The 26,190-nt window shown below is 40.8% G+C and overlaps 1 protein-coding gene across 3 annotated transcripts in view; it reads left to right on the top strand.

Moving 5' to 3' along the window:
- stau2 (staufen double-stranded RNA binding protein 2) overlaps nt 1-23,959 on the top strand; it is an 87,108-nt gene extending 63,149 nt beyond the window's left edge. For all 3 annotated transcript variants that reach the window (XM_061666518.1, XM_061666515.1, XM_061666516.1), the window contains 2 exons: nt 19,191-19,256; nt 22,750-23,959. In XM_061666518.1, the coding sequence (XP_061522502.1) occupies nt 19,191-19,256; nt 22,750-22,785 (102 nt within the window). In that variant the 3' untranslated portion in view covers nt 22,786-23,959. The remainder of the gene's footprint in view (nt 1-19,190; nt 19,257-22,749) is intronic.
- Nucleotides 23,960-26,190: the final 2,231 nt, after the last annotated feature.

Here is a 26,190-nt window from a genome sequence, read left to right as displayed (position 1 = left end):
AAATTGGTATTGTATCCCATGTGCCTGGGTGTATAATATTGAAGTCAGCTGCTTTAAGGAGGACCATGGGCCTTTCTGCTTCTACCTCATCAAAAACAATCGTAGCCATTGTGATGGCTGCAGACAAATGCACTGCTTATGTTGATTTCACTCTGTGAGGCTAATGGCCTCGAACCTGTTCCTAACTATCAGTTACCAAACTTATATGTAAGAATTCTGAATGTTTGGGACAAAGCCTGTTTTATTTTCAAATGTCCTGCTGTGACGCATGGTCGAGTTGAAATCAAATGAAGGCGCTCATAGATTGTAGGAGGTTGCCGTTCCCATCCTTCATCGTAATTAGCTCGCATCTCACAAGCCCTGCATGAGAGCTTACTTCTCCTCCCTCGCAATCGCCACCTCACCCAGGACCTCCACTGTCAGACCCTCTGAAGAGGGAACGAAGTCAAGCATGCACTGCACCATCCATCACTCACATGTGTCTGCACACATGCCCTCTTCAGGAAACACCCTTCAGACCAGAAGATTAGGGAGTGGATAGGAGCAGTGAAAGAATGATGGAGGAGGAAGGAGATGGGTTACCGATCCAGAAAGGGGAGCGAAAAGGGAGAGGGGGAACTTAAAAAAAAAAAAAAAAGTGAAGCGAAATTGATTTAGTGGAGATAGGAGAGATTGATTGAGACAGCCGATGATAAAACGGGAGATGCAAGTGAGTCTTTTTTTTCCCCAGTGGGAGAAGAGAATAAACATGAACTTGCCCATTAGGAGACTTGTTGATAGCTCCCAGTGGCCCTTTGGAAGCATTAGCATGTCTATTAAGCATTGACATCGTGGGCAAGTGAGTTAACACACGTTACACACTTGAGTTAAATTGAGCTGGATAGACTGTTAAACTTTAAATGAAAGATGAGCGTTGGGATTTTAAAATATAATCCTACCTGCAGCATGGCTGACTTTGTCCCAGTTATCATGTTTTCCTTAACGTGAACATCTTTTGTGTCGATTAAATGTACTGTAGGTAGAGTATGCAACCCAAAAAAATATATAGAATATTAAGAAATTAACATGCTCACCTTAAGTTTTGAAAATATGGCAAAATGGATTCATGTAAGAAGTCCACACAGCATGTCAAACACATTTGTAGAGTTTGTTACATCCATACTTAGTGTAATTTATTTTCTTCATTTAATCGTAGTAATTTATTTAGCTAATGTAATTTGAGTTTGCACTTTGATACTCGTGTTGCTGGAAAATTGGCAAGTCATGAAGATTATAAATATTTAGGAATTTGTATGCATTTCTTCCAAATTGTCTTAAGGCCGCAGAACGTAATCGACTCACTGATTGTCAAGCATTCTCTTGATTGTGCGCCATTGTGGATCTTTGAATCAATTGAAGCAAAATGGAGTGTGCTACCAGTCATGGCACTGTTGATACAGTATAGTCTCAACTAACTGGAACAACAAACATAACTTCAGCCATGTGAACTTGAGCTATATCCATGAAGACTTGTTTTGGTAACTCCCCTGATAAATAATAGAAGAATGCGCTGGGTTCCATTGTGGTGATCCATAACCATGCATCAACTATTGATAATTAAAACTCCGTGTACACAAGTGATGAAAACTGTGTTTCTATTCGGATATTACCAACGGTGTGACTTGTTTGCTTGTATTTGTGAAATAGTTTATTTGGAGGACAGCAAGTGGATTGGCAAATGTGAGGATACAAATGAATTGTTCGCCCTCCCTTTTGGCTTTGTTCTGGTCACACCTCTGTGATGGCATAAAGGTAACAAAGTGTTACATTCATTATCACCTCTGTGCCAAGAGGAGCGAGATGTTTGGGCAGCAGCCGTGGAACCGTGTTTTACTCAGTGTGTGATTTCCCACACACACCAATTTAGCATAGATAAAGCTTTCAAACCCATCACACCTCCCTTTAATCATCACCTTGATGGGAGGCTGAAGGCAGCCAGGCATTTAACTGCCAACCTACCTACCGCTCTTTGTAGCATATTTGCCTCATTAGCCTAATGTCATTTGACACTGAGTGATAGTGGGACTCGCTGAAAAGGTCCCCAAGATATGGGGTCTTTCTAATCTTTGCCTCTGCTTTGCAATCTGCCAGTGACGACGTGTGATGTATGTCACCTGTGGAGAAAACACCTTTTCTACCAACTAGACATTAAGCTTTTTACTCTGCAAATGTTAACATTTTTGCTTTGATTCAGCATAAATTTAATTAACCAGAAAGTACATTTGTAACAAGTAAAATAATAATTTTAAATAATAGCAATTAATACAAATGTGTTTGTATGTGCCCTGCGATTGGCTGGCGACCAGTTCAGGGTGTACCCCGCCTCCTGCCCGATGATAGCTGGGATAGGCTCCAGCACGCCCGCGACCCTAGTGAGGAGAAGCGGCTCAGAAAATGGATGGATGGATGGAGATACCTGATGTTCCTGATGTGCATGCCTTGGGCTCTTGGGGGCAGTGTGATGCACGCATGAAAATACATTAAGATAAAAACAGTCGAAGAAGAAAGTGACAAGCTTTATCAATACAACTCATTGTTAACATATTAGGAAGATTATATGCCCGTGAGTATTGTTATATTACCTTCTGTATCTGTTTGTGTATAAATATTCATTATTTGAAGATAAATCCCTTCTTTGATGTTTAATGCTAATGTTTGCTAGCCGGTCATTGGGGTTTTCCATTGAGTGCTAGCATTAAGCTGGTGTTGTTTATAAATCAAATTATATCTTGTATTTAAATATACAATGTGTGTATTTTTTTTGTGTTAAGTGTTTAGTTTTACCATAAACACCTACTGGGGTGTCAATAAACAACTTAAAGCACGCTCAGGGAGGGCAGAATAAAATGTGTCACACGCTCGGTACTCTAAGCAACAAAGGTGCATTCAGGGTGCTTTCAAAACGTAGAAACTTATATACACATACAGCACCGTTCGGCACATTAATCGTTTTTCTTCAATTCTAATGTTTTTATGATCGTGAGGAGCCAAATTCAAAATAACGATTAAATTGTAGTTAATTGCCCAGCCGTAATAGATATATAGATACAGATACATAGCTATATAGGATTAAGAATATATGCCTGTAAGAGTGTAATCTAATGTAATAGGAATCACACTGCAGGATAAAGGGATAAAAAATGCATTATGTAAGCGGCTTTGGTGTCACTTGTGATAATTTTCTCCCTCCGATTTACAACGTGAGGTTTATTGTACCAGACTGAGGCGTTGTACTTACATTATTGGTGTGAAAAGTGTGCAGTTAATATTAACAACTTTGTTTTACAGTTCTTTATTTTGCTGGAAAACCAGTAGCTCCCTCGACTCTTATTCCTTTTAGTTATTGAAAAATGGGATGCATTAAACTATGATTTTAACATGCTCTCCCGTACTTCTTAAATGTAGATTTGTATCACCATGATGTTGTGCGACAAAATGACATAATTGAAAGATAACAGCTGTGCTGTGATTGGGGCAAACGTGTAACGTGATGCCTATGAAAGGAGCAAGAGAATGTCTGCACCTCATGGAACATAGTAAAAGAAGTGTGTCTAATGCAGGGCCTCTATTAAAACGTGATTTTGCAGCCAAACAAAATGGAACAGAATCTGTTTGGAGAGCAGTGTACTGAGGGCTGTACCACTCATAAACCGAGTTTAGGTGTGAAAGCGCCTGAGTCCCATCTAAAACATGACTAAAACAGAGGCCCCGAAATCAGTACTGACATCAAATACATGCTGTGTCATGGACTCGGTCGTGTCAAAAGTTCTGGATTTAAACGCGTTCCATATCGCTCATGGTTCAGAACTTCAAAGAATGTATCGCATTTCTCCATAAGTCAAACATTGACAATAATCGCTGCTCGATACGTTTCGAGGATAGACATGAATGTGAAGGGGCATTTCAAATCTGGTAGAACAACAATCACAAAATGAACACAGTTGGTGGTTGCCATACTTCTAACCAAGGACATTGTTTTCCCTGCGGTCTGTCTGCCCATCAGCAAAATTAGACAACTAGTCAATACGTGACTACTAGGCTGTCTTTTTATGGACAAATGTGGATTGTAGTGAGGTCACTGGCCTTGGAGTGTCCTTTTTTTTTTTAGGTTTAGTTCAGAATTTGAAGGCTATCACTCAAACTTTACAGCCTTGTAAGTTGCCTCCCACTCAGAAAGGTGTAAATCTTATTCTTTCCACTCAATATAAGTTAAAGCTTGCTATCTGCAGCCATGAATCAGGCCCGAAGTGACTCTCACTGTTCAGCAGCGGGTAGCAGCGCTTATAGTGGTGGGAGTCCAGTCATTAAAGTCCTGCGTTGGAATCAGTGCTTTGTGGCAGCATACTGAGTTATGGAGATGAGCGTAACGACTGGGGAATGTTTTTCTGTCTGTCTGAGACACCCCTCTACCTTCACCTCCAACCCCTCCCCTCGCTGCTCACCCGCTGCCGCCGTCTTCCTCTCATCTGGATGTTAACGCATTCTCAGGCCTCATACAGCAGACATTTTGAAACACTCAAAAACAACAGCCACATCGGGGGTTAACACTAGTTACGACTGAGGTGTCACACACTCCTGCGGTTTGTGTCAACATAGTGTGCGTGTGTGTCTGCCCGCCTGCCTCATAACAGTATCTTCGTGGTCTTGCGAATCTCTCAAAATATGAGAATGGAAGACTTTAGAAGACACTGTCTGTGATTAAATATTAGCTGAGGAGATATGTTGAGGAGATCAAAGTGTAACTAAAAAAAAATAGGGGTTACCTAATTTTCTGTGTTAAAGGTTGAGTCTGGACATGTGCAGTTACATCACAACCAATGAGATAATAGCATGTATGATTATAAAGCTTCTCCAGTCTTCATTCACATATCACATATAAGCAGATGAAGGGAAGGTAGTAGTGTAATGACAATTTGCACGCAATTGGAGAACTGATCATTTTGTAAAATTATATTAATTGAAAGACACGAACATACTGTATGTGCAGGTGAGGTTTTTCCAACAATCAGTCAAGCCTGATGCAAATTAGTATTTCCAGTCATTTTTGCAGGCATCTTCACTGCTAGTGAATGTCATTCTAAACCCTAAAAAGGAAATCATTCAACTTCAACTTGAGTTTTACATTAAACTTAGTTTTAGCACATCTTATTAAAATTTGAGATCATTTGAGCACAAATTGGCTGTCATCAAACGACGAAATTGTCAATTTTGTTTTGGGAGCACCCTATATTTGGGGATGCCTCAATGCCCTGTGTAAAGTATTCCTGTCTTTCTCCAGAAATGTTTTGTTTTCATTTTCCCTCACGTCAGGCCTCATTAGGTGCTCTCAGCATCATTCACATGATTGTATGGTGGTACATGTAAAAAGTATGTAAAAGCCAAACCACTTGTGAAGAATGCATCCATATGTATGTAATGTCATCTGGCTTTTTTTTTCAGTGTACACGCAATGGGAACCCACAAAACGTCATTCACTTAACACTACCTTACCCTTTATACCGCAATCTTCGGGAAATGATGTACACTTCTTAATAAGCAGAGACGTGCCACTTAATCTGCAGTTAGGTCCATTTTGGGGCGCACGCACACAATCACTATTGTAAGGTGATGGTGTAATGTGATATGTTATGTGATTTATCATAAAAGCCTTCAAGGGTGAGCTCTACTGTGGCATAGTTACTAAATAAACATTTGTTGTACAGGGCCTCCTTTTCCTGCAGGACATTTTCTCTTTCCTCAAATTAAATCTATTTTATTCTCTCTTTCACCATCTCAGCCCCCCCGAACCCCCCTCCCACCCACAAACACACAGAAACCCATGAACACACAAAACACACATTTCTCCCCTGTGCCCACAGAGTAAACGTGGAACCGTGTGAGCCTTCAGGAGGACTTTGAAATGAGACATGGCTGGGACATCAGAGGATTCTGCCATTCTCAATGAAGCCGGCTTGATTTATAAGAGAGACAGGACTGGGGGGGTTGTTTCTAGAAGCACACAAGGCTGTGAGGTCTTCCATTAGTACCCTGACCTCTGTTTCATGCGACCAACCACCGTATGAGAGGAGAAGAATGGAGGGATGGATGATGAACATAGGGGGGAACCTTTCCCTTTTTTTTGACCGTAGAAAGTCTGCTCTTTGCATTTTCAAGTCAGGCAGTAGAAATGAGAAACCCAAGCTCGATCATTTGTCAGCAGTCTGGGGTGTCCTGATCCCTCTCTCAGGCCTGCCTGCCCCTTCTCCCGTTCTCGTTTACGGTCCTCCTTACAGTTTTACCATCTGTAATCCAATTAGTTGGCTCTTAATCACGTGTTAAAGTGCAGCACCTTGCTGGTGTTTACTGTCTGTTTGCAATGCTGTAAAAAGGTGTGAGGTGTCTCATAAAGATTTGCCCACAAAGGATTAAATCCCCCCTCCCACTAGCAGCATCAGTAACTAAGAATGTGGTTATAGACTCGCTAGAGTGCTTCTACAGAGCTTCTGTTGCGTCGATGTATTTTTTCTTTATTTTGAGTGGAGGACAGATTGAGTATTCTACTTGCTATGTCATGTTTAACTAATCTCTTTGTTTTTGATACCTTCAAGGCCTCTCCTGCTGCTGTTAATGTAGCCAAACTATTTATTAGAAAATCCCTTGGTCGAAAGTAGTAGAGTTGTACACCACTGCAAACAACAAACACAGTCATAAACATATTGTTAAATGAATATCTCTTTGACAGTTTTACATCTTTTGCCTCGGATGTCATTACGTATTTCTGTGGCATCTGTAGAGTTCTTGCGTTTTATTCTGAAGATAAGACCTAACCCTGCCCGTGTCAGTGAGCTTGCTCATCACATCAGCCTCTCCGTGTTTTCAGGGAATCCATTATATTGCTTTGCTCCTGCTGAGATTTCTCCCTCTTGTTTATTACCCTTTCCTGAAACCCCTGCTTCCTTTAAATCAGCATGGCAACAGAACTACCCTAACATTCAAAGGGGGACATATGATTTTAGTATGCATTACATTCCAATTTTGCTCATCCCAGTCCGTCTTTGTCTAGTTAGCACAGCCCCTGCACGTATTTGTCAGAAAGCATAGTCAGAGGAGTTATACCTGGCAACGCCTTCCTCTTGATTTAAGCATAATGGAATTTATTGTTTTCAGTAAACATGGTTGATATATAATCTGTGTCTGCAGCGCACAGTGCCAGTTGCTATAGGAACACGCAAGGGTTTTCATAACATTTCAGGCGCTCCTTTAAGCGCAGTGGGTCTCAACCGACCCCTGTCACACAGTAAGCAGCCCTACGAAACATTTCACATTGTTCCAAATACAAGATGCAGCATACATTGAGCCCACAGAATAATGAGAAACAGCCTCGGGTCTGGTGGCAATTCGTAGGAAATGATAAAACACGACAATAGGTTTTACTGGCGTGTCCCTTGTGTGTATGAGGCGATTAAACGTCAACACAGAAAGGAGGGAGCTACAGGAAGAGATGTGAGGAACAGAGTGTTAAACCGCTGACTGGCTGTGTGTCCTCTCTTGTTACCGGATGTCCTTGTCTAGCAGACATCCACTCTCGCTGTTGTCCCCGACGAGAAATACAGCGTTTCTGATGGGGACTTTGGGGATTATTGCATGCAGATGGCAGTAAAATATCTCGCTCCTCTCACCTTACCCTTTATCTCAACCTTCCATAGACAGAATTCCCAAGTTACTCTTCTTCCACACCTGTAAGACTCCCACTGAAATCTTGTCACCCATTTGTGTCAGTCTGAAGAGTGCCTTAGGACAAATGTTGTATTGTAGGCTTAAATCCCTTGAAGAGTTCCAAGACCTCCGCTCAACAAATATAATCACCAAATTTGACACTCTGACCCAGTAGCTACTGTATCCCAAGACTTGGTTCAGCCTATTCTAAGTTGGATTTTGACCCAGTTGCAAATTACAATAATCAGATTCTATTTTAGAGGAAGGACTGATACAATTTGACACCATGACAGATATTCATTATATTGATACAGCTGGCGACTGTCTTTCTTGATGTTTCATACAAAGTGTGTGTGTGGGACGGGGGAGCGTGGGGGGGTCATTGATGGTACGACAACGTAATAACAGTGGGAACCTTTTTTTTTTCTTTCACACGCAAAGATGCCAGTTTTTGCTGATACGCAAAATCAACCAAAAATACTGCAATATGCTTGTTGGCCAAAGAAACACTACACACATAAGACCGCCTGCTTGTCCTCCTGGGTCTTTTAAATACCTTTCATCATCTTACATTTTTGTTTATAATTTGACCTCTACTGTAAGTAGTACAACATGGCCCGACGCAGTAGCGGTGGTGTTATAAATATACAGTACATTTGCTGGAGAAGTGTTATATGAGTAAATGTTCCTGCACTTCAGTGTTCCGCCATTATTATTTTTGCCAGTGACATACTCGCATGTACCTAGACTGAATACTTTTTACAGATGACAGGTTTTAGCGTTCTAATGTAGCTAAAATGTACTGTAGGTGTGAGCTTCAAAAACTCACACTTGGAGACCTGTTTGCAAGCGTTAGCATTGTCAGCCCCCAAAACCTTGTTGTCATGTAAACAAACGGCCAAAACAGCACTATTTCCAAATGTGTAACACTGGCCAAAGAGCGAGAGTCGAGGCAAAGACGAACTTGACAATAGAGAAGCAGGACGCCCTTGGGGACCGATCAGTATCGCTCTGCTGATAAAAGAATGTTTCTGAAGGCCAGCCGTTCTTCCCACAGCTTTGTTTGTCCCCAAGGGCGATTTGAGTCTTAATAGTGCAGGATTATACACAGACGCCGCTCCCTGTGGCATAGATAACGCATCCATCTCTGCAGGTGGATGTGATGTGATGTCACACTAATTTGGGAGTCACCGAGGAAACCTAATAAAAAGAGAGTGCAAGTCATAAAGCTGAATCCAGAATCTCCCACGATAGTTGAAATATTTTTGTGCACACTTCCCATCCTCTCAAAACACCTTACATCAGTATTTCCCAACCTTTATTGAGCCAAGCACACACAGCACACCACCAAAGAACAGTGACGGTTCGAGACCAATTTCACTGCACATACACAACATTTCAGCGACACTGTAGGCCACTGTAAATAGCATGTATTATAATAGGCTACTGTTACAGGGTTGCTTGGTTTTGTGTTGTGGTAAGGTTGGTTAATGTTGGCATGACGCATGCTATCAACTCAAGCTGGCATTAACACCTGGTCTGACATCAGATGTCTACATACAATCATAATTCACGAAGTTTGCTAACAACAATTGTTGACCAGATGTATTTCCTTTAGAGTTCGTAGTAATTGTTTCTTGGTCCTTCTTCCCGGGTGGATGGTAACTTTGTGCTGGGGTTGACAACAAAACGCACTCAAGGATCTCACTCGAATATTGAACTGTGACACACATTAGTTCCGCCTTTTGTGTTGATGCAATATCACAAATGAAATACTTACAGTACGTACTGTAGCATCAGAGGAAGTGGATACAGATTTCCCGGCATGTTGTACATGTGGTGATTAATTTAGACGTTTTTGTTTGCCCGTTGTACTCGTTCTCTGTGAGTTTGACTCACCGATTTGTTTTCATTTTTGTTGTGTTGTTGTTGTACTGTACTGTTAAGTCTAGGTTGTGCTCTGTCTAATGACTCCTTGCTCGTTTTCATAGTGCAACAAGTGTGTAGTTGGTGTGCATAAGCTGCTGATGCTTCTGTCTTACTACAGTACTGCATATTAACTGTATGGGGGTGGAGGGGCTACAGTAAGGTGTCCAGGCACAGTGTTAGGGGGGCACTGGCCCCCTAGAACAGCCACTGCCAAACAATAATATAACAAATATGAATACTGAAATAATGATCATCTCCTCACAACTTTACTTACTCAGTGTAAAGTCTGGGCCTTTTTAATTGTACACCAGGCGAATACACAGGTTTATTGTACCATCTGTCATTTAATGGAAGAATATTTACAGGTACTTGTTCATATGTCACTCGAAGGGATAGATGAGATACTTTTGTAGTTAATCAATAATAATTTTCTGACATATTAAGTGAAATTTGATAATTTCCTGCGACACCCCAGATGAAGTCTCATGGCGCACTCGTGTACCAAGTTTTGTACCAAGTCATCCGGGTTGGGAGTGATCATGCTTCTGTTTGTGAGACAATTTGGCTTAGAAATTGTTGGTGACAATGTCCCTTGGGGACAAACAAAGCTGTGGAAAGAACGGCTCGCCTTGACTGGCCTCAAGGCAGTTTCCGCAGCCCGCCACAAATTCATTCTTCCGGCTCATTTCATGTTTTATTAGACACTGATTCATCAGCTATCACGGGATTAGTTTGCAATATTGAAAGTGGATTGCCTGACTCGCTGTGGGTGTCAGATCCCTTTTGCCTAAGTAGTGCTTTCTTTACAAAAATAATTGTGTCCCTTGTTGTGTTAAACATGTCATTGATAGGTCTTTCCAATGAATTCAAGTTATCCTCAACTAAAAAAGCCTCATAGTTGGTTGGTTTGTGAAGGACTTTCTTCCCACAAGAATTTTGCAGAAAGAAATGGAGTGAACTGGAATCAGAAAATAGACACATATTTGTTGTTCCTTTAAAAAGCTTTTTCTTTTTAATTAATATATTAAAGTAAAATAATATGGCCTAACTCCAACTGCATTTAAGTTATAGATTAAACAGCAATTTGTTTGTATTTCCTTTAATATTCTGATGAGAACAAATTGAAGTAAGTATATTTGCACTGTGTGTAATGTTACTATTGATCTTTTTACATTAAGGTATTGTGTGTGCTTTGTTCTATGTGTATTAAACAATTACATTTGAGCAGTAGTTTTCGTTTCGCATATTTGGGAATGGTTAATGGTATTACATTTTTGACAGCGGAAAATACTTTTTATTTCGCCTAATCAACCTAGTGTTTTTATTAGAATTTTTCAACCACCAAGAGGCATACCATTGCTACGCTCTTATCATGAAGGCTGTCTTGGGATGTATCTGTGTATCATCTCGGATGCTATGCTGACAAGGCTTGAGTGTGGTATGTGCTTCTGCCCTCGGCCTTCGCCCATATGTTCTGAATTACGCCCTAGGAGGTGCCATGCTCAGCAGCTCAATGATGGGAGGGGATAAAGCAGGCCTCTCCGGTCCAAATGACGCATGACACGGCGTTTCGCCCCAGGCTCTTATTTATGGCTTCCCATGTCAGCGAAGGCTCGCTCCCCTGGGGAGCCTCGAGGACCCACTGGCTAAGCTCGGTCGGCCGGCGAGCAGGCCAGAAGCTTTCACGGAATTACACACGCCATCCCCTTTGGGATTTCTCCTCACCGTAATGTGGCAGTGTCCACACATAACTGCGATGTATGCCGGAATCAAATACATTTCCTCATTGAGAAGTTTGTTCAGCTGTTCAAAAGCCGCGGGTAATTCGCGGAGGCAAAAAAAGTGAGGCGGCACATGTGAAGGGCTTCAGAGGAATTAACGTCATGTCAGGCTGTGGCACACACTGCCTCTTTTATCAATCCCTCTGATGTGGCAGAGGATGTGAAATCTGGAGAGAGAGTGAGGAAGCAATTTTGTGAGAAGTTCTGAATACATTTTCTCTGTAGTTACTCAAGAGTCCATGTACATATCACACCATATTAACAAATAGATGCGTACTCTGGCAGCACTTATGCACACACAGGTGTTCTCCATGAGCTGTCATGGACGTTTTCTGTGATCCCGGTCCAGGGTCTAAATGTGGGCTGAGGCAAAGCAAAGGAATTTGGAGGAAATTAAAGCCAATGGATGAGAAGAAACTCAAGACATTTATGACAAAAGGAAAGCTCACTAAAGCCATGATAAAGAAATAATGAGCATGATCATGTGATGACTCGGATCCCTCCTCCCAGGTATCAATTTCTTTGCCGTTGTGGGAGGGAAGAGCACTGTCATGGTTTTATGTGGCCTTTTAGAAACTGTACAATATATCCAGCTTTAGAATTATCTGACAAAAAGCCACTCATTTTCCAACTTTCCAGCTCCTGTCTTCTGCCTGTAAAGCGCCCTGTTTGAAATCCACTCTGGTCATTGTTTAGTCTAGCGGACGTCCCTTAGATCATCCTCATCAGAAGACTTCCTAGATGCTTTTCATGTTGAAGGGTCCTCCCACAAGGCTCTGGAATCACAACTGTCTGGAACAGTCTCAGAAGATTAGAAGAGTATGAAGATTGATTTTTAAATTGAGTGACAAAAGACAACAATTTGTCTTATGTAAATGAATCAAGTTCACTTTCTAGCATTAATAATGACAAAATGCTCACTCATCAGTACATAAGACCTCACTGCTGAGGCCCACTTCCTTTGTTTGACTGATATATACATGCTCATATTTAACTATATAGTTCAATAGTTATACTACTTGAATGCACCTGAGATGTTTTCCCTTCATTGATTATGGGGAATGTGAGGTTATTCGAAGTAACGACTGTTAGAAAACTGTAGTTGTTTTGCTCACATTCAGCCTTCAACTGCTGCAACCAACGCGAGTGATGTCATACCCACTGTGATTGCAAGATTACAATTTCAGCATCCCGGCGCCCTCAAACTGGTTGATCTACTAACGATTTCACACAACTTGTAGACTGTGCAACAAAAGGGAATGAAACTGTCAACCTCCTGTATGGGAATGTGGAGATTCGGACAACAAATTGATACACCTTGAGACAAGCAACAAGCTGCTCGTTGGAACAGCAGGTGGCCAACTTGAGGACTTAATTACTGACAAAAGTAGTATTGTATTTATTTTTGTTTAGTTTTATTTATTATTGTTATTAGTCTTATTATCTTTTTATAATGTTTTACGTATTTTCAATTTCTATGACTATATAGCGGTTTGTTATTTAAAACTGGATTGTGATTCACAAGATGAGAGCCTGCCAGTGGCAATCTTGGCCTGGCTCAAAAGTCTGTCAGGTTTGATGAGAGCAAATTCTTGTGGATCTGAAGGTTTTTAGTAAAGATAGAAATATAGAACCATTATCTAAGACTAGGTCAATGGCTTTAACCTCAAGCTGGTGTCTGCAACTAGATAAAAGCGAAGGCAGCACATCCGCTAAGACAAGGGAACTCCAGACAAGAATAATATCCCCCTTGCCCTGAACATTCAAAATAGGACAGAAGGAGATAAATTTGCACCAATCAGTGCAGTTCAGTTTGAGACGTTTTTTTTTTTTTTTTTTTTCATTTTGCTCCATTTCTCGATCCCATTTTTTTCCAGGACCCAGTGAATTGGAAAACAATTAATGTAATAGTGTGGTGCTGAACATGACTGTTTATTGGTAAGTCAGCAGTGAATAATCTCTTTACGTTTTGACAGAGGGAAATTGAGAATGTAATTTGAATAAAATTACAAGTGACATCTGGGGCGGAAATTAATAGAAAAGAGAATGCGATGGAGACATGACTCAATAGCTATTTGTTTTGTTTATAAATAATGTAAGGTCATCACACGACTGTACTGTGTCCTGTTTGTCTTTATTGAATTCAATGGCTATTTAAGCCTATCACTATCCGACCTTAAATGTTTGTGGTGGAAACACACACAAGATCACGGCTAGATCACGTTTCCATTCCCAATGTACCTTGGCCAACCAAATTGATGTACTTCTTTTTGGAAATGTTGCTTCTGATGGCCAGAGTGGCTTGGGATGGATATGAAAGAATTCAACATTCTCTTTATTCTCAAAAGTATTTATCTCTTGTGTCCCTATCCTGTCTTCCTTGTGTTCCTCTTCCCATCTCCTCAGCCAGCCTAACGGGGCCTGTCCTGTATGCTTCACTAGAACCCAGCAGTCCTGCAGTGAGAACTGACACAGGAGTCCGATTTGTCTGGGTCAATGTGATCTAACAATCCATTAGATCCATCAGGCCGATGCATCGGACTCCTGGGAGACTGGGCTTTTGTTTGGCTAAGCCGTTGATGGAATCAAAGCCTCTGTTGGGGAAACCATTAACAGAGCAGCAGGCCCAGAAAAATGAGCCGCTCTTGTCACTCCGCATCAGGAACTCGGCTACGGTTGCAGATCGTCCTCAGACGGTGGCGGCCCATTTGACTGCTGCTTGTCTAAGCCTTTGAACTAAGAGCAGCTAAATAGATGGATGAATGAGCCAGTGTGTGAGGTGGGCACGGGGTGAGTGCCGGTTTGTTATCTGAAGTTGGGGTGTGGAAGGAGACTAGGTGAAGAGGGACTAATGAGGCTGACTTCAGTACTTTAAAGGTCTTGTGCTGGTGGGCAAGTTGACATAACGACATCCAACTGAGTCAGCTAGTATTCTTGTTTCAAGGTTTTTCACAAATGTCATAGATCATAGAAAAGTATAACTGACAATGGGGCATTTTATCAATCGAAGGATGTCAACTACAAGGTTCAGAAACGAGACTGAAAGAGAAAAAAAATGTTTGGTGTTTGTTTCACATAAATATAAATATACCTTTCTTGCAAAAATGGCCAAATGCCATCCATTTCGTATAGCAATTATCCCGGCTGGTGTCACAGGTGAGCTAAAGCCTAAATAAGATAAAAAACAATTAGGCCTCCAAATTACTGGAAGGAAGCTGGAGTACGAAGAAAATCCATGCAAGCATGGCGAAACATCACACAGCACGAAGGTGAAATTCTAAACTGGAATCGCTGCTGCATGCTCTACATTGCCGCCGCCATCTTGAAGTTGTGTAAAGAAAAAAAAAAAAAAAAAGAACTTCAGTCAATGTAAGCATAAACTTCATGACCAAAATTCTTATTGTTTCGCTGATTATCAGAGTAAAATGCTAGAAGCTACTTATTTGATCATCAAGCATGCATGCGATTTTTTAGTAAAGGTCTTTTTAATCATGTTTGTTGTTTTCATTTGTGTCTCGTCATTTATAAATGTATAGTATTGGTTGATGTTTTGACAATACATGCGTTTATAGGTACCAGGGATAACCCAGATTTCTCACTTTGGTCTTCAGTTGAAAAATCCCACTCCAAGCCGTACTTTTTAATCCACTTAATACCATGCCAGGGATATGGAACATCTGCACTGTGCATATCACAGCCTCAGACTAAACATACTGTGTTTGTGTTGATGCGTTAGTTCAATGGCTGCTTCTGACGATGGCCAACGTATCTCATTAGAACAATAATGCGATCATTGGCTTCCATTCCCACAGATAGGCCCAGTATTTGTCGTGGCCTTTATGGAGCTTCTGGGCCATAGACTGACTGCTTTGGCCCTTATGCCTGCCTGTCGTATATCAGCAGCTCTGCCACCGTCAAGCCTCTGATTTATGGTTGTTTATCTCCACACACCCCCACCCACCCCCAAAACAGATGGGCTTCAGCTATTTACCCAAGGAGAAAAAGGCCCCAAGCCGGATTTAATAAATACAACAAATAACAAGGTTGTTTTGATTGTAATTTATTACTCACTTGATAGTTAATTGGTATATCTTCTGGTGTGATGCTGATTGAATATCACAAGCAGCCACAGCCATCTAGTACATCTGGACCCTCCTGTTCATTATTATTGATAGGATACCCAAGAATCTAAAAATTGTGTAGCTATCCTTTTGATTAGAAAAACTAAATGTTCTGATAGGGAATTACATTGGTTTGATTTTCATAAAAATGAATATATCCCAATAGTACAATTTCTCAAACCTGTCTTGCTATGTTGTTACAGATCTTGCAAGCGTCGCAGATTTTGTTTCGTCACTTTGATGGATAAAAGCCAGATTTTGACCTTTGCTTCCTTCAGTCATTAATTATGTTTCCTGCTTTAGATTTCTCCAAATCTGAAGTTAAACACTTTTTTTGTAGTTTTTTTTTTTTACAAATGATATTTGGTGTTATCCTCCCTACTCGAAGCACATTCCGTGGAGCCACATTGGTGCACCATGTTCTGTATGTGGGATTTGGATATCCCATAGTATATTTATCTTTCTATATAGATGTACAGAGGTTTGTGTTATGTTGCAGTGCATGTGGAGAAAATGTTTTTTCAGGACCCTACATTAAGATGATAACTACTGTGGGTGGCCGGTATGGTTGACTAGGGTTCACTTGTTCACTCATCTGTTGAGCAACGCCACCAATGTCTTATTTCTATTCTGATCTAAGAGCAACGAGTATAAATGATCCAAGCTGTGTCATTATTACTACTACTTTTTTTTTTTTTTGTAGACGGAAATAGTCGTCAATGTCATCAACAGAAAACATGAAAGGTGTGTAGGTTATGCAAGTACGAGGAGGACAGATGTTAAATGTGCTCCACAGTGCTCAGATCCCGTGGTGTCGGCTCAACTGGGAGATAAACTCTCTCACTGCAGCGCCTCAGCCCACACTCGGAGTTGGGAACTGGGAAAATGCAAGCTCATCTGGACCTGTTCATTGGAATAGAGAAAGGATGTGTGTCATGACAAAAGCTGGACAACATCAGATGGGGCCATTTATCTTGGCACACTGAACGAGCCTGTTTCTAGAAGTGGCCCTCAAGTGGTTTCAATTTGTGGTTCAACTCAGTGGCTGGTCCATAAAGAGTGCTGTCAATCCACGAGTAGAGGAATTCATTTGAATACGACACAAGTTTTAATCCACATCTTATTTACACTTAACTAAAACGCCTATGAACTTTTTTTTTTTTTTTTGCTTGCGCTAAACTTAGGTTTGCCTTGAAAAGTTAGTTTGCGAAGACACTGTCAATAAACACTATAGATGAAACTCTTTTTAATATGCTTCTTTGGCGTATAGGTTAAGGACTTAAAACTAAATACTGGAGGTGATAGTGGTGCAGTAGCATTACAAGCCCAAATGCTGATGCAAAGCTCTGTGTTGCACTATTACTGCTTTGACTGTGATGTCCTCGTTCAAGCCCAAACAGAATACCTAACACACTCATAACCTTTGCATTCAAAACCATTCCCAAACTCTAGCATTTTAAGACCCATTATGAAATGTTTGCCTTTTAAGGCTCCAAAACTACAGTGTAATGAAAATAAATTGACAAAACATTGTATTTTTATCCATTTTCAACAGTATAAATGGTCTGTTATTGAGTTGGTTCCCACAAAAGTATTGTGTTGTAAATCACGATAGCATCACTCCAGCAGCACTTGGCACAGGTGTTAGAGGTTAAGTCGGTAGTGTCATGGAAGTTTCTGACAAGAGCCTGATACAAGAAATCAATTATATCGGCTGCATAGTGAGACTTCATGGAAACGCAGATAAGATTGCTGGCTGCACGCAACAAGACATGAATCAAGTAATGAACCATTTAGGTTCATAGTTGATATAGTTTAAGTTGGGGATGTTATTTGACACAATAAGCAAAACAAATTTGAAATTCAATTCAAAAGTATTTTGTTTTTGACAAAAAGACATGAACAGCAATCAATCAAAAATATTTTTCATGAGCTGCAGGCGACTGCATACGCAAACGGCTTAGTGCCCTTTTTAATAAAGTGGATTTAGGGATACGATTCAACCTGCATTTTGAGCTGACAATATTCAAAAGACTCAAAACTCCTAAATTCAAGTTGGCTATATTCAAGCTTTTAAATGACTTTTTTTTTTTTTTTTTTTTTTAATCAACTGAAGAGTTTATCTCCAGGTTACAGGAATTCCTACTTGAGGTTCCAGACAGCCGCTTGCTGCTATGCGAGGGCTAAAGTGAGGGATACGTAGATTTCAGGGTTAGGTTTTCCTTTCATTACAGGAATGACTGGACACAGACTCTGGTCGTGGTTTTCTCCATGGATCCGGCTTCTTTGTTTAGCTGCAGCGTGCCCACACAATCATCATTTAGGATGCGGCAGCGGTAAAATCAAACAGAGGCGGAATCACGCAAGCGCAGTTGACTTGCATTCCGGGTCAGCGTCTCCCTCTCTGACCTAACAGTCGAAAGGTCGCTAGATTTGTCGCTTGTCACGTTTTTGTGTGTACCCCCGCTATGTCAGGGGTCATCTTTCATGCCCCTGCTATATTGCAGATTTTTTTAAGCAATAGTTTATTTTCATGGCTTTTACAGTAAACAGGCAATTCCACATTTAGAGTTGCGTGACTTCGGTCTAGCGCTATGTTGTGCCGGAACATGCTGAGAAGCACTGAGCGCTACTGGATGGAGGAGCAAGAAGGAGAGGTAGAGACGAGCCCCTATTAAGCTCCAGTGATAAAAAGAGCCACTCTATACTGTATGGTTAGGTTTTACATGTGTTTAAATATACAATGTTTAATTCTCTTGAATGTGTTGCTGGGCTGTGTGTGTTAAAGTAGCACGATTTCTAAATTACAATAGCAGCAACGCTAATTTCCGTTAGGGTCGTCAATGGTCTTTCGCTTTAACATACAGTATGTTGGCATTAAACTACTGGACCTCTGTAGTTATATGGTTTAATTGAACATTTTGTTGTTGAAATGGAGAGTGTTTAATTTTATTTAGTTTTATGTGTCACTTTTACAGTAAAGGTAAATGTGAGTGACAAACAGCTTGAAGCAAGCACGCTTTGGCTCTTATTTGGAGAATGGCAAGAACGAGCCTTGCTGATAGTCTTCCATTTTTTTGACACCGAGAGTGTGCACAGGCATGGAGGAATACTTTTAAAAAAGCGACTTTTTATACGTGTGTTTTCTTTATTAACTTTAAATGTGCTTAAAACCACTGGGAGGGGTTAATTTATAAAGAATAAAATGAAATTCTCTCTGTATGGTGTTTTTTCACCTATCGCAGGTGGATTAAGAATTTTACTTTGTTAAATGTGTCCAGAGCGGCAACCAAATCTTACAATTGACAGGTTTTTGTTTTTTTTGCTGCTGCCGTTTATCTGGATGTGACATTCAGGCATACAGATGTCACTCAGTCATATTGACTTGGCAGCAAGGACATAAAGTGGAAATGTTAAGCCAATAACGCTAGACAAACAGTGAGAACAGAGGAGCCAAAGACAACAGAGAGTGAAGGGAAAGTATCCTGCTGGCATTGTCTTTCCCAGAGTTAAGTGTTATTTGAAAAGCAGCTGAAGGGTGACACTCACTCCCCTCCTACTCAATCGTGCTTTTCCTCCCTGCGTATTCATTCACTCGACCATCTGTTCTTCCCGCTCTTCTCAGGCTGCTCTAAGTGCCTTGAAACAGCTGTCGGAGAAGGGACTGGACCCCGTGGACGGCCCTGTCAAGGTACGCCACATCATCACGCCCCACTCGCCCGGTGTCTGAGCTTCCACCAATCAAGAGCTGCTCTAGTGATGTGTCAGTTCACTTCACACCCACATTCCGTCATCATTCTTTCATAAGAAAAAGACCCGTCGGTGTGACCGGGTCATTTTCATATAATTTGATCACTAATGGTAAAGACACTTGTTAAAAAATATATATGTCTAATTGAGCCATTTTTTTTTACGCCGCCTTCGACCCTAGTGAGAATAGGCGTTTCGGAATATGGATTGATGGATGGTTTTATAATGGTAAATGTCTCCCATGCTGAAACAGCCACACTTGAAATCCTATTTTCAACAAGTTCTTATTTAAAATTTGGGGCATTCATCGTAAAGGAGATCCTTATTGACAGAGCAAATACTATACTACTTTTATAACGGTGAAGACAAAAGACAAAAAGCTTCGTAACAAAACGTGTGAGTTGCACAATTTGCATGTGTTACCCTTCAAATTCTGCTAATACAAGTGCATAAATGATCCTAACTGTGGTCACTTTCACAAATTCATTCATATCTCAGAAATAGGTATATTTAGCAATAGGACAAAAATCCTATATAGCCCAAAATTTAATTAGCATCTTCAGCAAACATGTTGCAAGTCATGATTCATTTCTGGCACCTAACAGTAAAGACATTTTGGCATTAAAAGTTTGAAAAATATTACTTTATAGTATTTGTTTTCTTTGAAACAATTGGCTTTTTAACAACTTACAATAATAAGTGCCAATAAATCAAATGCTCAGTAAAATGTACTTGATTTTCAAACGCAAATTCAGTGGGCCATGTTATTGATAAAATTCCATAAAAATGACCCATACACTTGGAGAATTGCTACAGTACGTCTGTGCTTTGCTCAAGGGCACCTCCAAGTCCACAGGAACGGGAGCTTTCTTCCGTCATTCTCAAATCACTCCATGATGAGCACGCAAGGAAAGGAGAGAGGAAGAGGAAATCCCTCTCCATCATTTCTGGAATATTTTCCTAGTAGGTGTGCCCTGGGAAAAAAAAAAGAAAAGCTTGGGCAGGGCTGTTTTCTTGCAGCTCCTATCTAGGAACAGAAGACAGAAACAAAGAGAAAGCGAGGAAAGACAACTTCATTTACGTCACCATCGCGGTAGAAAAGAAATATGGCGGCATTTACTCATCAGTCACTCATTTCTCAAAGTCATTTACTTGACCCGGTCCACATTCACTGGGCTCGCAAAACCGCAACTATCAGAAACAAGATGGAGTGGAACCTCTGAGGTCAAAAGCAATCATCAGCAATAAAAATTTCCCACACGCCAAGTTGAAATTATAAACGGCAACACCCAAAGTTTTTCACACGCGCAAGACCCCACGAAATTTACTTAGAATGTCAAAGACAATAGGGATATATTTATGAGTGGTGGGAATAATAATAATAATAACAATAATACATTTGTCTAATAATTTGGAGATAAATACAAATCTTTTTACAGAATAGACAGTGTTTTTCGATTCAAATGGTCAATGAATAGACATGAAAATAAACAACAACATTTGATCAAAGACATTCCATCAGGTGCAATTATAGGAATATATATACAGTACAGGAATATGATTTATGCATTTTGAGCGGACAATATTTACTCTCCTAAGTCCAAGTAGGCTATATTAAAGCGAGACAGCCGCGCATGCAGTCTGTAGTCCCGTCCACACCTCTCTGCTCATGCGCACGCTACCTCTCTGCTAAACACTGATAAGTGATTTTTGAGGAAAGGTGTGCATGCACAGTGAGATCACTGCGCATGCACTCTCTTGATTTAAACTTTTAAAGGGCTTTTTTTTTTTTCCCACCAAAAAATGTGCGACTAGTGTTTGTTTTTTTGTTTTTTTTTTTAAGGTCCAATTCCATCAAAATCCAAATTATTCTATTGTTTTATGCATAACATTTGTCAAAAAGTGTCTGTGACATGGTTTAAGTGTGAAAATTATGCAGTTGGTTAATTGAATGCAAAAGGCAATAAACGGCATAAGTCTTGCAAAATGACCGGATCAGATTTTTGTGTATTTTTTCTGTAGAGAGTTACTAAATATTCAAGTACCTGCCCACTTAGTGGTTGCTACACGCCCACTCATCTCCGCAAATAATAGCTGAGCGACAACACGGCTGCGTCATGTGCAAAGCTTTGTATCACCGACCAACCTTAAGAGAAGTTGAGGAAGAAATGGCATCACTTTATTTTTTGGGAAAATTTTTAGCCATTTCAGAAAGAGAATTATGTTGTGTTCAGGCCCATTTCGTGGAGGATGACTAAACATAAGCGTTCACACACTGCCGGAATTGCATTTCCCGGTTTTGAGCGAGCGACCGACCAGCCGGGCAGCTGCAACCAAGCCATTCAAATACAGTATATAAAGTGTACGTGTTATGCTTTACACCAGTACTTAACTATATTTAACATTTAAAATGTAACTGGGGGTGAAATAGCGAAGCTTACGGTTGCACAAAATGTGCACGCGCGATGAACGTCGTGCGCTGGCTACCCTCAGGACCACCCTCTCAAAATATCCTCCTCTCTTTAATTTTCACACACCTCCCCTCTATGCGGTTTTTATTCGCCAACTGTCATTTCAGCTCAAGTTCCCCGTTAGTGGACGAACAATTCAGCGCTTGGTAAATTCTGCTTCACAATGATCCTAAGACCCCACATCGAAGGACCCACAAGCAACATCGCAACAAACACTTGGCCGCTGAGCTATCACCAACGGCCAATCAGAGCTAAGCTGTTTTCCATATTTAAATTGAAGACCTCAAAGATCCAATCAGAGCAAAGCATATTTAAATGTCAAATATTAATGAGAAATCCGGCCATCTCAACTGCCAGGCGAAAAAGGCCAACTAGAATAAGTTGGAAAAAGGGCATCCTGGGCATTTTCAACCCTAATTATCTTGCAAACCTAATAAAAAGACATCGAAGATTGTAAAAAGTAAAAATTAAAAAAATGATGGCATGGGACCGAAAAAGAGTCACAAGAGTTGATCAAACTAAAAACACATTACACTAGATACATTAAAATAATAACTACTTACTGTTGGACATTTGGTCACTTTTGGACATTTAATCCCGAGCGCTATCCCGCCTCTGTTACAGTTCTGACACTAACTTCTTCAGGAGGGACGTTCTTGCTCACCTTCCTCCCCTCATTCCGTGTCAGTGCCGTTTATAGATAACAGCGATGTGGGGGAAAAAAATCTGGAACTTTATAGAGGCGTATTTCCCAAATTTTGGTCGACTTGAATGACCTCAAGGGTGACTTTAGAGGTTCCACTGTACACCTTTTCCCTTTCATGCCTTTCTTTCCCTGCACCCACATGACATCCATGCTGTTATTTCCATTAGAAGCTCAAGGACTTTGGAGGGTACACAAGGACAGGTCAAACAAATTGTTGAGCCTGCCAGACAGTAACACGATTTTCTTTGTGTTTGCAGAGCACCGAAGCCTGCGGGAGGAACGACGGACATTAAACAGACTAACTCAGGCACCACCAGTCAGGTCTGCACGGATTTAAAGGCTGTCGTCCCGGAGCTGACATCACCCTTTCTCTCCTGGGCACGTAGCCCCTCACCAACCCCTGCCTGAGTCCAAAATGTAACACACACCTATCCTACCCTACCTTTTCCTTTACCATGGCCACTGTAAATGGTGGCCACTGTATCCTGCATAACCTGTCAACATGCAATAGAGTGGATGTGCACCAAGAAGCGAGCGACTAAAAGCCCCATTACCTGAGTCTATGTGAAGACAACACTATCTCCACACATTAGTGATGAGTTGAGTCTTGGTTTAAAAAAAAATAAAAAATAGTTAGAAAAAAAATAAGTGATATGCATGGTCCTGTGTAAATTGAAGGGAAGTCCAACACTGACAATTCCCATAAGAGTTATGTTTGTTGGTATGGTTAAAACAAATATGTACATCATGCCATTGAAACACAAAAGAAACATTTTAGAAGAGCTAAACTTGTAGCCTATTTGTTTTGGGGGTATTATGTTTCTGTTTCTTTTATTCTGTTATTTTCTTAATCTAACAATGCTTGAGTACTGTATTTAAAATTAACCAATGCCAGTGCTGTGAAAGTTCTAGTCGTTGTCTTCATATATATATAGTCACCTAGCTTACCTTGTATGCTGACTTAAAAAAAAAAAAAAAAAGCTCGTCTATCTATACACTATGGACGTGTATGAATTGCAAGAGTATCATATTCCAAGAATTAACACAGTAAACGTTTTTTCATGTAAACAAAAGGACAAAAGTGGTGTTAGCAGTAGAAGGGAGACCACTGAGGCGTGCAGGTTGGACCGTCCGCCTGTCCTGTTTTAACTTGTCCCCGCTCTGGCGTGGCATCACGGCAGCGTCCCATGCCTGACAGTGACAGACAGGCTAGTGTGTGTGCCAGTATAATCGTCAAGTGGATAGAAGTACCTGCAGTGATTCTTTGCCAGTGGACCCTCCCCGCTACAGTTTTGTCGATCACATCTACACCCATTGTGTGTGTCGTATTGACCCGTCGCAACATCAACTGGGTGCTTTTATTGCCTGCGTCGGTATTGACAACGGCGTGACTAGAGTGTGTTAAAGGCTGGTTTGTTACTGTATGTTGTTGAAATGCAGTAAAAACACCTCAGTTCATGTGGAAAAGGATCTGGCTCTGTCATCTTTTTTTGCCTGCTGCAGTTTTGTCACAGGAAATACAGTGAACCAGGATAGGAACCGAGCCCTGCAACGAATAGCGAAAATCTACGAGTAATTGACGTCCCCCAAAAGAGGGTATCATTGTCTACAGATGACAAGATGCTGGGGCAAAGCAATACGACTATCTAAATGAAGCTCCTCTACTCACTTCAACATAGTTCCTTGGCAGCAAAGCAATGTTTTTATTGCTTTGGCCCCAAAAAAAACACAATAGATTACATTTTCAGCGAATAATGGAGGATTAGTTTTAAAAAACAAATGTCTACAAATGTATGCAAATCTGCACAGAAGTAAAAAATACAGGTCGTTTTATGAGGTTATGACATTTCAAGGTTACAAACGGCGCAGCAGTGTAAAAATATGTCGTCACACGGTACAAGAAGACACGCTCAGTTTCAGATGTACTTAATGTTTTTCATTTGATTGCTTCATATTCATGACCTAGAAGTGTTTCTCATACAAATATTGGCTGCAATTATGACTTTACTTGTGTACAAATTTGGATTATGTCAATGCCGCATGAATGAAACTCCATTGTAAACCACTCATTAACATTCTTAACTATACAAATGAGTTAACCACTGTTGACAGTGAAAGGTTAAAAAGAAAAAAAAACTTTCAGATGTAATGCAAGAAATTTCTCATTATTAGCAGTGTAAAAAGAAACTGCTGAAGTGACCTCAGTTTTTATTCATGAGCATTCCAGGACAAATCCTTTGATTCACACAATTATGGGAAGTTACATATTTTGGGTTATTTAAAAGATGTTTTTAAATTCCTCAGACAAGAGCAAGGAGGAGGTTTACTTATCAGTTTATTTGTGTGTTTCCCTAGCTTATTTCATGTGTAGGGGGAAAAATCAGCAAACCGATTTCTGAGTTTATTTATGGGTCCAAATGTTATCCATACACTTTCTACCAGTGACCCTATTCAGGGTCAAGGGTAAACTGGAGTCGATTTTAGCTGGCTGGCCACCCTGGATTGGTCACTAGTCAATTTGCAGGGCACATACTGTATATGTCGACAGACAAGCATTGACACTCACATTACACGTTAGAGCAGGGTTGTGTAAAGTAAGGCCTGGCGGCCTGCTTAATTGTTTCATCTGGCCCACTGAGAATTTACATTATCAAGAGTCCTGTAATATTTCTTACATTAATGTTAATGTTATGTCCTGAAATTGGTTGAGTGAAATGTATTTTTATCTCATTAAATAATGGGTTAATTGGTCAATTGTCCATCCATTTTCCATACCGCTTATCCTCACTAGCGTGCTGGAGCCTATCCCAGCTGACTCTGGGTACACCCTGGACTGCCAGCCAATCGCAGGGCACACATAGACAAACAACCGTTCGCACTCACATTCACACCTACAGGCAATTTTGAGTCTGCAAGTAACCTGCCACACTTGAAAAGTTGTCATCTTTTTACGGATTGCTTTCGTTTTGGTTCTGAATATGGAGATCGGCTCAGTTCAGGGGCGGCTCTATTCTAATGGGATACAGGGCTGCGGGCCACCCCAAAGTCCTAGAAAAATGCAGAACTATTTGCCTTGTCACCTTTCACAGAAAGTTGCGATGGAGTATTTTATTTCAATAATTACAATATATCAACAATATATAATTTGGGGGATGTATTGCTTTTAGCACGTTTGGAAAAATGAAGCCCAAGAATTTCAAAGTGACCCTTGCATCCCTCCGTTTTTCTGTATGCTGATAACCACTCGTCCACAGGGCTGCTGATACAAAAATGTTTGTTTGTTTTCTTTATTTTTTTATTCTAACAATCACTGATGATGTAGCACATGTGCAGCGTCATTCCCATCACCTGTGTTTGCGAGCGTGCCACCTGTGCCGACTGCCTCTCCTCGTCGGCCAGATGAATAAGCGAAGCGGGCAGCGGCGCTCTTAATTCAGCCGCACTGACAAATGGACTCAGCTGGCAGCTACATCTGCTCGCCATTGAGTAGCGCCAAGGCTGTTCACACACATTAGTGACACATCTCTATTCCAGAAGCTTGTTCATGCACTGGCAGAGCTGCTAGAGGCCATGTTTAGGCCCCAGATGAATTGCTCGGCTCGGAGCAGCCAATATGGGAAGTGAACCTTGATGCCCAGAATAGAAGAAAATCAATGTGGCAGCGGAGCGAGTCCGTGCCGTGAGATAGCAGATGCTGG

This window comes from Phycodurus eques, chromosome 21, assembly GCF_024500275.1.
Source record: "Phycodurus eques isolate BA_2022a chromosome 21, UOR_Pequ_1.1, whole genome shotgun sequence".
Classification (NCBI taxonomy): Eukaryota; Metazoa; Chordata; class Actinopteri; order Syngnathiformes; family Syngnathidae; genus Phycodurus; species Phycodurus eques.
This window is presented reverse-complemented; position numbering and strand designations above follow the sequence as displayed.